At 44.4% G+C, this 14,440-nt stretch overlaps 2 protein-coding genes across 2 annotated transcripts; both read right to left on the bottom strand.

The window, feature by feature from the left end:
- Positions 1–1,035: 1,035 nt before the first annotated feature.
- LOC131284955 (zinc finger protein 32-like) lies at positions 1,036–1,977 on the bottom strand. Its single transcript, XM_058313813.1, has one exon. It carries the CDS (start codon positions 1,975–1,977, stop codon positions 1,036–1,038), a length of 942 nt encoding a protein of 313 aa, XP_058169796.1.
- A 6,556-nt stretch (positions 1,978–8,533) lies between these two features.
- LOC131284954 (CLIP domain-containing serine protease B8-like) lies at positions 8,534–11,726 on the bottom strand. Its single transcript, XM_058313812.1, has 6 exons — positions 11,630–11,726; positions 11,089–11,308; positions 9,536–9,702; positions 9,326–9,437; positions 8,947–9,239; positions 8,534–8,880 (listed from the first exon to the last, which is right to left on the bottom strand). The coding sequence occupies exons 1-6, from the start codon at positions 11,724–11,726 to the stop codon at positions 8,534–8,536; spliced, it is 1,236 nt and encodes a 411-aa protein (XP_058169795.1).
- Between the last annotated feature and the right edge of the window lie 2,714 nt (positions 11,727–14,440).

The following is a 14,440-nucleotide window of genomic DNA, read 5'->3' as shown; positions in this document are numbered from 1 at the left end:
TTTCCAAGTTTCCGACGGTCCGTACGCTCGATTACGTCAGCTCTTTCGACCACTGTGCACCTTTGATCGTTTGGATCGTTCGGAAGCCATTGGACTGGTGGTGTATTTTTTGTGGCAAGTCATACACACGTAATGAATGAATTTGTAAATTTAGCCTATCCGCATGCCCTTCGGAACATCATGTGGTACCTTTGATCTCATTTCCAATCTAGGCCTATGCTCCGGCAATGACATTAAAATGGATTATTCATGACCAACACCAGCGGATTGTTAGTTTATTTCATACTTTTATACTCACTAGTAGGATGTTTAGGTTTTAAAGTTTGTGCCACAGGGCCATTATCCGACAGTGTGGAAATGATTTTATATTGCCGCAGTTTATCACATACGTTTTGGACATAAACGACTTGGTCTGGTGGTACTGGTAATTTGACACAAGCCACAAGGACACTTTCGTTTACGTCATATTTGGTATAATGTTATTGATACATTCGAATGTATCTGACGTTTTCCCTCTAAAAGCTACAAAATAGACTGTTTAGTATAAACTTTATATGTTTTTTCTATATAATTATGTTTCTTGTATAATTCATTATTCAAAAAGCTGCTAATTTAATTTAATGTTCATTATTCGCCTAATGCTTCGAAGTCCTCTTTTCAAATCAATTTTTTATAATTTCTGTTAAAGTTTAAACTTTCTACCTTGTTTTATTTTGAGGAACTACTGAGAAGTATGTCGTTAGAACTAAACTTTGAAGTAATGAAATCGTTTGACTACATGAAAAACTTCCAAAAAAGTCTTTGAAGTTAAAATAGAAACGGGTATTCTACAAAGAAAACCATATGAACGATCCAGTCCTTAAGTTTTACTGACAAGTACTATGCCGTATTATTTACTCTTACTTCTGAAATAAAATTTGGTATTCACAATTTTTTCTTCATTTCATTTTTTATAGTGAACTTTCTTTCTTCTTCAAAGAACAGATGAATCTTCTTCACGCTTTCTGATGATTTAAGGTAGTGTTTCCGAGACACTCAACCACGTCCAGTGCTGATCGCCAACCGGCGCCCATTATACGCTCCAGCCTTGCCAATCGACGACTCGCGATGCACCGCACCATGCTTCCTCAGCGTTCCCGCGTCACCGAACGCCACCTCACACACCGTGCACCGGAACGGCTTCTCGCCAGTGTGGATCCTTCCATGAACCTTCAGTCCCGTCCGACACCGGAAGCCCCGATTGCAGATGGCGCACACGTGCGGCCGCTCTCCGCTATGGCGGGCTCGCTTATGGATTCGCAGATGCGCCAGCTGGATGAACCGACTCGGGCACTGATCACACGCGTACGGCCGCGTCTGGCTGTGGATCCGCTCATGCTGCGTCAGGCAGTCCAGCTTGGCAAACTCTTTGCCACACTCGGCGCACCGGTAGCGGATCCGATGCGTGTGGGTGTTCTCGTGACGCTTCCGTGCGCTCGGCGAGCTGTAGCTGGAGCCACAGTGTCGACACTGGAATCGGCGGGTGCCATCGGCCGCTGGGTCCGGTTGGCTGGTGGATAGTGGAGTGTTTTGATCCAACCGGACGCACCCACGATGGAACAACCGAACGTGCGAGTGCAAATTGCGCTCAGTCCGGAAGCGCAGCGCACAATGGACGCACCGGTGTGGCCGTTCCTGGACGTCGTGCAGTGCGAAATGTTTATTTATAGCGCGCATCGACCGAATCGGCACGAATCCGTCGACTCCACACGTTTCGCACCGGTACGGCATCAGGTCAGCCGCGTGCCGTTGCTCCAGATGTCGATCCAACTCAAGCAGACCGCCGGAAAATCGTTCTCCACAGATGTAACACTTTGGTAGCGCGATTAGTCGATCACCAGCATCCAACTCCAACGACTCTCGATCAGCTGATTTTCGCACAATGGGGAGCAATGAACCCCCTGTAATCCGCGATTCACTAGCTCCACTCGACGCCATGCCGGGAGGGAACGAAAGTAAATAAAACCTAAAACCAACCACGAGATTTTTCTTCACTCCAAACCGGCCCAATCAAACCGTGCTCGATCGCGTCGGGAATGTTACTGTCGCGGATCGTGCCGATTCTGACCGACCGGCGTTGGACCAACCAAGATCACGCTCGCCATCGACGAAACCGGAACAACAGCAGCATCCCAGTAGGTCGTACGAAGAAGAGAAACACACACACTCACACACATACAGATGTCCAATACTGCACGCCAAAAGCATACCGTGGATGCAATGGATGGGAGCGAAAATAAACAGTTGCCGAGTATGCCGTCGCAAAACGAGGCGGAACTGTGGGTCCAAGGAAGTAACCGGGCGTCGTCGTCGTCGTCGCCGCCAACGCTAAAATTAGACATTTGCCGGTTGTTGGCGCATTTGGGACGCCAGTGGCCCACCGTGGACAGCCAATCCAGTGGAAAGGAGGAATAAAACTTCAAACAACAAAAAGAACAGTCTTCTGCTATCTTGGGGTAGTTAAAGGCGATTTGGATTGAGGAGGTAATGCATTGTTTAATATAGAACCGAATCTGCGTTAAAAGGTCGGCGTCGCGACTTGGAACAGTTCAAGTGGTTTGATTGTGGTACAGACTTTCAACACATCATGGTCGACCACCAACGAAGCAAAAGTGTTGATAAAACCAGTATCGAAAATGTGCATTAATTGAATTGCATATTGAATACCAAATTCGTTGAAATCATAGTTACTTAGACAATGTATAAAGTCAATGTATTTTTTTTAGTATGACAATGCAGTTGGCAGATTATAATACATTACATAAATCATGTCTGAAATACACTGCAATTTTCTACCACATTCATAATTTTATTTTCATCTAAAAAAATATGTAATTTCGTATGGTTGAACGATCTTAAAAGTTATACATAAGAAAGTTGGTTGACCATATCAGCCAAATTTAGGTAGGAAATTTTTCATGTTCGTTACTGATTGTGGTTGTACTAGCTTTGTGTATAATTACCACATCATAAATAACATAAAGGGTTATATTTGGTGAATAACTATCCTGAGATTTTGTTTACAAATTTTATAAGTGAACATTTTGAAAAGAATAAAACGCAAAACTCGTGTGACCACCCTAATACTCTAGCATACCCACTGTGGGGGTATATAGACCGACAAATGCTGTTTCGGTAAAATCCATCTGTAAAAATACCACAATCGAGCGATTGGCACGACGATCTCGCAGTGGAATGGGAATGATGTTTTTTATTCCTCCTTTGCACAACATATCGACATCTCGTTTGAAATCTAGAGCGTTTATTTGTTTTACAAGCTTGATGATCAAAAACCGATGCACCAAGTGAAGAAAATCGAACCCGTGAATGTCACGAGGTCGTAAATCAAATAAACTGAATTGGGTTTTATGTCGTTCACGGTGATTACTCGATGAAACGGATCTTTGGTTATTTTTGTTCTATGCTATGCTTCCGTCGAAAGTATTTCATCACCGATGAATCATAACACATTTGAAGTATTTAAACCGGTTTCTTCACGGCAGTTTTACATTCGTTCGTTTTGTTTCAACCATTCCTTACAGCGACAAAAAACTCGTTTTCTAAACATTCATGGTGCGATTTCACATTTCACTCCCATGCGTTCAATCGTTCCCGTTAGAAGGAGTCTACGTCTGCGTTGCTGAAGGAAAACGGAACGGTCCATCTTATCGGATTAATCTGTGTCCCTCTATATCTTCCCCGGTGATAATCAGCGGAACACACGGGTTGTTCGATATTTTGTGAAAGCGAAAATGTCCCTCCCGACGGTGTTGGTTACTTTCAATTCCCCTCTCACGCAGCCATCTCCTCTAAACTAATAATGTTTGTCCAAAAGACAAACGCAAGCGAAGAGATGAAAGTTTAAAATTCAATCATAATAATATTTTTCAATTTATGACCAACAAAACTCGTTCCCGTGGCTCTTTGCAGCTGGGATCCATTCCAGGGGATGCTTACCATGGCAACAACGATGTGTGTCGTTTCGCATGTTACCCACCGGGTTGCGCGGATGCGTGCGTTTCCGGTTATCAGGTTATGGACGGTGAGTGCGTATATGGGCTCGCTTCCCCCCCTGGTATCCTTGGTAACGGAACCGACAGTGTGTTGTGGTTTCGTTTTAAAATGCAAACATACGCAAGGGATGTCCCATAGACACGGAGCGGTCACGTTGCGCACGGCCGTCGCGAGGAATCCGAATCCCAGAGGAATCCGTATCTCCGTCGTTTTTTTTTTGTTACCGTGAAAGATGATGCTGGAAGGATGAGATCTTGCCACTTCTTCTAAAATGGCTCACTCTTTAGCTGACCCTTAATCCTGTTGGACTAGGCAAAAAAACAAACCTGACCGACAGCATGGACACGTTTCTAGCAAGGAGAATTCCGTTCGCTTTGGGTTTCTTTTCCACCTCCCGTTAGCTGTAATTTGATCCTTTTACCGTACCATAACTACCTTCCACGGGAGGGACCAAGTCAGCTAGGAGTCGCACACTTTTCTCGAGATAGAAGAAAGTTACGCGATACACAATCCCTGAATCGGGATGAGCTCTGTTCGGTTGGTCCATTGTGTAATGTGAGAGGATTATTGGCGTAATTAAATTTATCAAAATCTGTATTCAACGCCTCGGCTCACTTTCCGGTGAAAATGACGGTCGAATCCTTTCTAATGGCAAAGGATAGTTTACGAAACATCCTTCGACTGACCACATCGACGGCAGACTTCTAGCCTCAAGAACCTTTTGAGAACCCGCTTTCTCACGCCGGGTGAAAGTTAATGAACGCGTAGCATGATTGATGCTAATTGGGATGCTGTTCTCGTCCATTTGCTCTCCGTTGCGGTGCCGTTTGGACAAGTTTGTAACTTAGTTAGTGAACTGCTTAATCCGGTTTTTAACCTTCCTTTCAACCCGGTTAGCCGTTGCGAAGAGAGAGTGTTTCCATCAGCCGGGCAGTGTCTCGGAGTTTCCGACTTGGGAAAACTTCGCCGTCGGAAGGAAATTTGGAATGGATATTCTTTATCCGAAAAAAAGTAGATTCTCGACTGGTAACAATTCCAATTTTTAAGTACCATCGGTTTATTTTGAGACCTACAAATTGAAGTGAACTTGTAGGACGAGAATTCGTACTTCAAATCACAATCGTCCCGAGCGGCACGCACACTGGCCCATTTTGACCGGTCAGCTTTGGGAACCTTTCTTCTCCACCTCTGGGCGACCGAAGCCTCGGGTGACGCACTTCAACCTCACCAACCCGGCACGTGTCCATTTCTAGCACGCTCACGTCCCATCGTCGGTGACTTCATCTAATTCATTACCAATTTCTAGTGGACCAACGAAGCGGACTGCTGGACGGTTTGGGGTGCATCAGAATAACAGGGAGAACGATGATTGGAGTGTGCCTGCAGGATAGAAGGGGAGTCGAACACTTTCAAGAAGCAGGATGTGTAAGGAAGAGAAGTGTACAAATTTGTCCCAGTTCTGCTCGGAGATGCCGGCGCCCGTTGCTAATCGTGAGAAATTGATTGGAAAAACGACGTTGCGACATTCTTCCTCTGGAGGATACTCGAGACACCACCGGTGTCCCCCTCAGGTATATCGCCAAGGAACACATAATTACAGCACGCCGATGACAACATGCACATCATTTTCCTCCGGACACTCCTGCCAGATTGTACGATTGAATCGAATAGACTTCGGCTTCGGCTCGAGGGGAAGTACCGGTCAGACGTCCTTTTTCTTTGATTAATTTACCTTCTCTTTTTTCTCCTGTTTGATCCGCCTTGGACAAAAAGGTTTCCCAAGTCGTGCGTGGCTTTATGGTGGTACAATATTGTTGTTATACGAATTTATTTCTTTTCCACTTTCGTCTCCTTCCTCCACATGGGCCTGTATTGTCTCCGAGAGGAGGAAGTTATGTGTGAGAAGAGTGATCCAATTCGGAAAAAACCGTTCACTTCATTCACTTTAGCGAACGAGAATCAATAAACTCCAGTCAACCGTACTCACGGCAACGAAAGGGAAACCTTACCGGATGAAGCAAGCCAACAACGGTTCCGATGCGTATCCTTGTGGTCAACCAGTCACTTCACACCGCTCGCCCAGCAACGTCCTCCAGTCAGCGGTAATCATCCTGATGAAGATGCTGAGTGACCAAGACGACTAAGAAGGGCTGCTTTTTTCTTGAATATATTGATGCATCACAATTTTACGAACACCAGGCAACGGGAATGAGAAAAAGCAGACTGTAAAACCTTAAACCTGGCAAAGAAAGCTAACGATCGGAAAAGAGCGTCGAACGCCCACGGCAAAGAAGAAGACATTGTTGTGACAAGGTTGTGATTGGAATTGAAAAATAGACAATTTTCGAAGGGTTTGGGGAAAATTGTTTACAGTTACGGGCGAGTTGCTTGAATTGCGTGTTGAAATGTTGACGTTAGTTTCGACAGGCGCTCAACACGGTCGGGAATATGGTGGTCAGTAGACGGCCTGATAGGGGGAGTAGTGAAAGGTTATGTCGAAACTGTTCAATTCGTTTGACGCCGGTGTGGTCGTTGTAGTCGAACACACTATGATTTTTCTTTAGTATATCTGTGCTGCCAATGTTGCTGCCTAGCACTTTACTAAAATGCCTTCGTTTGAGGCAGCTGTTATGAGCAACTTGTTAGTAAACAATCATTTTAATTGCATTATATTATAGCCTGGTGCAGAGTGCAACAGTACCACCGGTGCTTATAAGGTAATTGTGTTCATGCTTTAGTCAGTTATTAACGCTTGTCTTTCACAGGAGTTTTATAAGTAAACTTCCATATAAAAAATCTTCGTGTGTTTTTAATACTTTGCAATACACTTACTTAATGCTCCTCCCTCGTCTGGTGATTCTTTTACTTGCTTGCGTAAAACTTTTACATTACTTTCATGTTTTGCTAACTGTAGAGATTGGCGTTTCAATAAAGATAAAATTGCATTATTTTTTTTTAACCACATTTAGACAGGTTTGGTACTTTTCAATCACATGACTTGATATAACGAACCTGGTACCATTCTGGCCGTTTTCAATCTGCCTTTGTCAATGTAGTTAAGTATTATTATCCATGTGTTAATCTTAAGCAGTATTTGCATTGCCCTAGAGGCAAGCAATAAGACAATCTAATAAACATATAAACATATTTATTTCTTAATGTAAAACAATTCTACGAAATTTTAATGCGTGACTTTCACATATTCGATGGAATATTAATTTTTCTGTATTTTTTTTTTTTTATAAAAACATTTATTCAAGTGTGTACAAACATTTGGCTTATATACTATTTTTAAGACTACATGTTGGACTGTCATTAACATAATGACACATAGATAGAATTGACAAAGAACATGAAAGGACGTCTACATCAATCGCAGCATCATTGTTTCCAATGATGTGGATGATGTAGTTTGAAAAGACGGAGAGTATTGCACTACGTGTGCCCGCTCTTATCCTGTTTAGAGCGGGCCAGTGCAGGTCAAGGAAACGAAAAAGGTACCCTGGAGCAACTTGTTGCAGACGCGTTTGCAGGGTGAAACAAATAAAATTTTCTTTTCAATATTGAACATAATTCGCGGTAAAGTATCAAGCGGTAAAGACGTTAGAAGCCTCAGGATTTTCTTTCGTGCCAAGAACGCTTATTTAATTGACAGTTCCTTTTTGGCAATGATGGCTTCATGCTTACAGCTAACGCCGTTGAGGGTAAAACTTCTATTTTGCTGCTGAGGTGAAAGAAAGTGTGATTCACAAGAAATGTTGCTGGATCTTGTAGTTGAAATCATCATTTTTGGAATAATTCAAATTAAAAATATGGAAATAATAAAAACAGTTTAGTAGCATTATAGAATGGAATTCATTTGTCGATATTCAAAACAAATTCCTTGTCCTTATAAATTGACACAAACAACCACCTTCCCAACCTAAACTCTTCCAGTTGGTTGTCTTGGGGAAAGTTAGCCTCCTGCAATGATTTAACCTACTTTAGTTAACCATTTCCCTTGCAACGGATGTGTCGGGCAGTCGGGGCAAGTGCTGGAAAGGGTGAAGCTGACTTTGTTCCCACATAGTAGAACAGCAGGACGCTTTGATTAACCCTGTGTTGGAGACTTGGAGAAAAAAAAACCTTGCTGGACTTGCAGAAAATAGTACTCTCATAACGGAACATAAAGACAGGTCTATCACATGTATCGTGTGATCTGACCTTGAACTGGGGTAACAAAGACTTCGGGAGGAAATAATCTGTGTTACAGTGGGGCAAAGGACTAGACATTTTCCGGCTTATAAGGACACTGCAGGAGTTCGATGATGGCTGAAGATGGAAATGGCTTCAACGTATTAACACGCGGTAGAGATGTTCAATAAACGTGAGAGCTTTAAGGACGAATTGGATTCAGTGTTGTTAAGTAGCTCATGATTCAATATTTATTGCATTAAACCTAAGTAGTAATAATCATTGCACGGTTTTGTGGTGTGCGTTTTTAATCTTCCTTGGTTATCTCCGGCACGTACGACCGTATCCATGGGAGATAGTGGTGAACGTACGTGTAGACTCCCGGCAACCCTGCCACGCCGCAATCGCGCACCCCCAGACTCACGATGCCCGTTATGGTCCACACAGCCCGTTTAACGTCATAGCTCATCAGTGGTGACCCACTGTCACCGGAGCAAGTGTCCTTCTCATGCTCTCCTCCAGCACAGATCTGACCCGGACCGAGCATGAACTTCCACGGTTGGAACGCCTTGCTGCACGAATTGCGCTCAACGTACGGCAGGCTCAGCTTCAGCTTGATTGGACTGAGTACGTTTGGACCTAGATCGTTTTTAACTATAAGAGAAAGAGATGTTCGGTATGAATTAGCGGATCTTACGATGATACAATAAGGTTTCTTACATATATCCGTCCGCCCCCAGCCGGACACGCTTAGCGGATTTTTGGAAGTGCCATTGTAGTTCTGCGTCGGGAGACAGATCGCACGCAAAAAGTCACCGAACGGTGGTGTCTGCTCGATCCTAATCAGCGCTATGTCGTGCTGCTGGTTTGACGAGTCTGAGTTATACTCAGGATGTGGAATGACCGCTTTCGGCTCGAGATCAATCATGTCGTCCGAGCAATCCTTCAGGTTGTTCTCGTACACGCAGTCGGGATTGGTGTGGATGTTGTACTCCCGCAGGCGGACAAACTTTCTGCGAAGAGACAAAATCAAACAACACTCATTTAGTGATCAGTTGACGTCTTCTTGGGTGATCGTTCTTTGCACACTGTCACCTACAGGCGTCCCTTTTGCTGCTCGAAGTTCCTTCCGGTCACGCAGTGTGCCGCCGTCAGCACGTAGGTCCGACTGATCAGAGCGCCTCCGCAACCTTGCGCCACCGCATTATGCTCTGGAAAAGCGAAAAATATTCAAAGTTTGAAAATCCGTTGGCGAAAGTTTAAAACCAAATTTAACGACCCCCATGACACATCCGGAGCCACTACCTACCACGCTCGTACAGCAGCATCGCCATCCAGGGAAATTCATCCAGCTCGGCCAGCTGACCACCCCGAATTTTCAACACGGTTGTCTGGATCCCACACGCATCGGGATTGAAAGACGTCCGACTCGAAATACGATTTTTTGATGCAACGGTCTCATTCACATACGGTTCACTAGACGATAAGAGCGAAACGAAAAATATCAGTAAAACATCGAAACGGAATTAACCCAGAACCGGCACGATGCTCGTAAAAAATGACCCGAATTTTTAAATCGGAGAGTGAAACCAAAAAAACAGCTGCGCTCCGGTACGCTCCTAAAGACGGTCTATCGCCGTCGACTAGTTCTGCGCCATAAAACCTTATCACTTGACGGTTGCCCTTCGACTTTTAACACCCACCGTTGAGAAATTCTCGTTAGCCAATAAAGGAGTATTTATTTTCAAGCGACCCGCGTTATCGGTTGCAATTCTCGGTTTCAGCCAGAGCCCTACCGTAAATAGCCAGACGTTGAAAGGTGTTTGGGTAGGGGGCTACCTAGTGTTTGGTAAGAATTTCATTGTAATGGACCCCTGATGACTTTCTAGGAAGCAATGCTTTTCATTCGAATGCGGTCGCCGTCCCAGGGTGTGTTGTGTTGTGTGCAAGTATCCTTTGTGATTCACCTTGCGCATAGGTACGTAAGGAAGCTAAGGCGGCAAGCTAGGTCAACTCATTACCCATTTGAATTTGAATTTTAAGATTGAAAACACATCCAAAAGTCATCAAACATTTAATGACTGTGAGTGGCGCTCAAAAAACATTTTCACATTATCAAAATGGTTATAATTGAATATTATTTCGGGTTCAATTTTTCCTGCTCTTCGAAATCATAAAATTAGTTTCAATCTTGCAGCTGCCAGTGCGTATTTCAATGTACGCCCTACTCATTGCAAATTATCGTTACTTTGTAAATTCGAAACCATGGAATAGAAAAATGGAATAATTCCCGATTACGTCTCATCTTGGCTAAGTGCAGTCGTTTTCCGAATCAAAATGTCGTATGACGTCACGAGCAGTATTCCGTTGCAGCACTGGCTCCATGCAGTCTGGTTATAAACCATGATGCATAAGGCAACAATGTATTTTCCTGTGCACTCTGTACTAACTGATTAGTTAAATTCGATTGCAAACGTGAGCTCGTTCTGCTGATGCAAAAGTTTGCTTCCTGCACCGAAGTAGCTAAACATTGTCACGCACGGTTTTCGACACACGCGAAATTGAGCTCGATGGAGTTGTTTACTTTTAGTACATCTGGTTTAGGTTGCGTCTGTTCTAAAGAGCCGGTTTGGTGCTGCTGCTGTGCGGCATACTTGGAAGGCATCAATCAATCGGTTGTTCGGGGCGATCTTCTCTAAGGAAATAATAACCGATCTCAGGCCCGCGTCTTTATGACTCACAAGTCCTCCGTCACCTCCTGCCGTTTGCGTCAATCTCCGGGCAAATGGGTTTGTTTTTGGGCTTCACATCTCCAGAAATCGTACTCCACATGCGTCTGCCTGACGCCTTAGGGTTACTTACCGGTAGGAATGGCTGTTGCGCGGACAGCACACATACGGCACCGGCTCCGAACCGTTGCACTGGATCTGTTTGATAAAGCTGAAGCGTGTAATCGAGCTAAGGCTGGACACATCGTTGATCTTTCCATACGCCGCACACTCACCCGGTGGCCGACATTCGCCCGGAGCTTCCTCGTTTGGAATGTCGCAAAGGCGCACTGAATCCCATACTGGAAGTTCCTCTGTTGGACGTAACGGTTCAGTGGAAGAAAGGCCCAATCAATGACGAATCCCAATGGAACAAGAAACAAGAAATGGAATGCACAAGTGTGTAGCGGAATGCAGTTGCAAGACACGGAGCGAAGATCAAAACTCGACCTTACGATGACGTTACTTGGCAGAAGCCTTCGACCTGTTTTGCTCCAGCGCGACCGGAAATGTTTAGCATATTTTTCGTCATATCACCTTCTCGCGGAGATTGGTCTTTGCCCCCGCCCCGGGCAGGTCACACTAGTACCCAACACACACATGCGCAAGCGAAGCGGATGAAGATGCCCACTTACCTTCGGAGGCAAACACCCGCGAAACATCTAACAGCGACCCGCACAGAAACAACAGCAGCACCAACGATGGCAGTAACGAACGCACTCCGGTACCCATGATCTTGACCGAGGGACTCTCAACTAGCAACTAGAATGACGGTCGGCTCCGAGCAGCTGATAAAGCACCGCACGCTCGACAACGTCTTATGGCCAAGAATGTGTGTGCGAAGCGAATCGTGTTTTCGACTCAGCGGCGACATAACATACACAGCGCGTGAGAGCGGATCTCACGAGATCGGTCGATCGCGCAAACTCCCCAAAAGCTCCCGCTTTTCTTTCTCAATGTTCGTAATGGATCGTCTTACCTCTTACGAACATGAACACGCATCTCTTTTATCACTTCGAGATTCGCTGTTCCTTTGGCGAGCGCCTGACACGTGATTCTTCCCCCACCGGTTTTCACTCGTTAATCCCCTGAAAAGGCGTCACGATCAGGTGCCGTGTGGGTCACCGCACCGGTAATGTACTTCTTACTCAGGGGGAGAACATAGCAAACTCCCCCGTAACGGAGGGATCGCGACCACCAACTTCGCCACGAGCACCAAGACGCGCGAGATAATCACGAGATCGCGATGGGGAACTCACCGCATCAAACTTGTGGGCTTTAGGGCGCTTCGGGCGCCAGCAGTAGACACGGGAAAGCACTTGTCGCCCCGAAGCAGTCTGTACCTACCGTCTTCATCATTCAACGGTTTCGTTTTTCTACGCCCGGAGCTCAAGTACTCCAAGTCTTGTTTTTCCTCCTTCGCGTAAGAAGCGCGCACTTAGCTTGGGGACCTGTTTATTGAGCGGGAATTTCTAGCGTAATGGATCACGGGATTTCCAAAGCCACTTGAGATAGGTCTCTAGAGGTCAGTACATAGGTAAGACACACCAAGCACGCATTGCGAGCTTTGGGAATATGTTGTTTAATATTTACCATTGAGTTTCGGAGATTCCCAGTTGGTTCGTCAAGATCTTTATGCTAAACATGGTCTGTGCATATCAAATCCTGCTTGCATCTATGGCAATCTATAGTGGAATTGACAGTATTTCTCTTCATCTTTGATGAAACGGTCGTATTTTGGCTTTTTCCGTTACTGCCCTCGAGGTGGTGAGCCCCGGCGCTCATGGGCCGATTTTCTAACCGGCGCTAACGCTCGGCTGTTGCGAACCCCTCTTATGTAGTCTATCCTCTCTTATACGGGGAGGGTCCAGTATCGAGTGAGATTCGAATTCGTGCCTCTATCGGGGTTGGCTCAGGGCTAGTGGGCCTATATTCTAATAGCCTCAAACATCCGGCTGTCCTGAATCCTTTAACACGATCCGTACCGCGTCACCCAAACATGGGTGACAGCAGTTCTAGTTCTAAAAAGTTTTTGACACATAAATAAATGAAAATGCAACATAAAAATTATTGTAATATTTCATGTAAATTTTTGGGAAGCTAAGTTTTTGCTTGGCCTTCGAGAACAATCGGTTTAACAAATATTATAAACAACAAAAATTGTACTAAAAATTGTGCTAAAACGCTTGGTACGCAACATGTTAATAATCAATGTGTTCGTTATCAAGGTAATGGCATCCAGATCAGAGGTTATCAACGGGGAAACTAGGCGGATCATTGTATTCGATAGTCTCACAGGAATCAAACTTTCCCTTGAGTGTTCGTTTTTGCTTCGCCTTTGATTGTTTTGTTTACAAACGTCATAATTATTTGCTTAACACGTTGCGTACCGCGTCACCCAAATATGGGTGACAGCAGTTTTAGTACAAACAAGTTTTTGACCCATAAATAAATGAAAATGCAACATAAAAATTATTATAATATTTTATATAAATTTTTGGGAAGCTAAGTTTTTGCTTGGCCTTCGAAAACAATCGGTTTAACAAATATTATAAACAAATTGTAATTTGAAAAATTGTACTAAAAAATGTGCTAAAACGCTTGGTACGCAACGTGTTAAACATCCCAAACAAAATGCTGATAGGCAGTGTCGCGGGGCGAGTCAAATTAGGCTTACGTTTCCATTTCTCCCTGGTTGTTGAAAACCCTAATCAATGGGTGTAATACAAAGTTCTCAATGTCGTAACAATCGAGGTATTTCCAAATGTCTGAATGTACATCACATGCGAAACATCGAACATCAAATTCTGGAAATATTTTTGACCGTTGGTCAAAACTTAAGAACAGACAGTACTTTCCCGGACCTAGCATTATCCAGCATAGTTTTGAATATTTATACAAGAACCGCAAAACAAGCTAAAGACGGTTTGATTTTGAAATTTTTGAATTTACACTTATACTATTGTTAAAGTATCACTGTATTACTCTATACAATCGACCTCATGTGATATTGCGAAGCCGCCGATTGTTTACGGCTAGAGGATGCTTTCAGCAACCTCCGTCTGTGGTGTGACATGAATTTATGGAGAATGCATCGATGTAGAGGGGTGTTTTTCCGGATACATGGAAGGAGTCATTGATTGTATCTATTCCTATGGATACTGGAGCTATCAAGGCGGAAGAGTTCCGTCCCATCAACATGCTACACACTGTCGAGAAGGTCCTGGAGGTTGTGATCAAAGACTAATTGGTGCAATACCAGAACGGCCTGCCCGCCTGGGAGCAGTGGGGCTATCGGGAAGGACATTCCTGTGAAACCGCACTGAACCTGGTGCTTGCGAAGTGGAAGGGGTTGATGGATAGTGGGCAACCGGTACTTCTTGGATCTACTACGGGAAGTTGAAACAATATCGAGACCCTTATTGCTCACAACACTTAGACGATTT

The sequence above is a fragment of the Anopheles ziemanni genome, chromosome 3 (assembly GCF_943734765.1).
Source record: "Anopheles ziemanni chromosome 3, idAnoZiCoDA_A2_x.2, whole genome shotgun sequence".
NCBI classification, from domain to species: Eukaryota; Metazoa; Arthropoda; class Insecta; order Diptera; family Culicidae; genus Anopheles; species Anopheles ziemanni.
The sequence above is the reverse complement of the archived record's forward strand: the minus strand, read 5'-3'. Positions and strand labels throughout refer to the sequence as shown.

What these genes read in the sequence shown, in the direction of transcription:
- LOC131284955 (XM_058313813.1), bottom strand. Translation starts at nt 1,977, where the DNA reads ATGGCGTCGAGTGGAGCTAGTGAATCGCGGATTACAGGGGGTTCATTG.
- LOC131284954 (XM_058313812.1), bottom strand. Translation starts at nt 11,726, where the DNA reads ATGGGTACCGGAGTGCGTTCGTTACTGCCATCGTTGGTGCTGCTGTTG. An exon ending in GATGCTGCTGTACGAGCGTG is followed by an intron (nt 9,438 to 9,535) that starts GTAGGTAGTGGC and finishes TCGCTTTTCCAG; the next exon opens with AGCATAATGCGGTGGCGCAA. An exon ending in GAGCAGCAAAAGGGACGCCT is followed by an intron (nt 9,240 to 9,325) that starts GTAGGTGACAGT and finishes GTCTCTTCGCAG; the next exon opens with AAAGTTTGTCCGCCTGCGGG.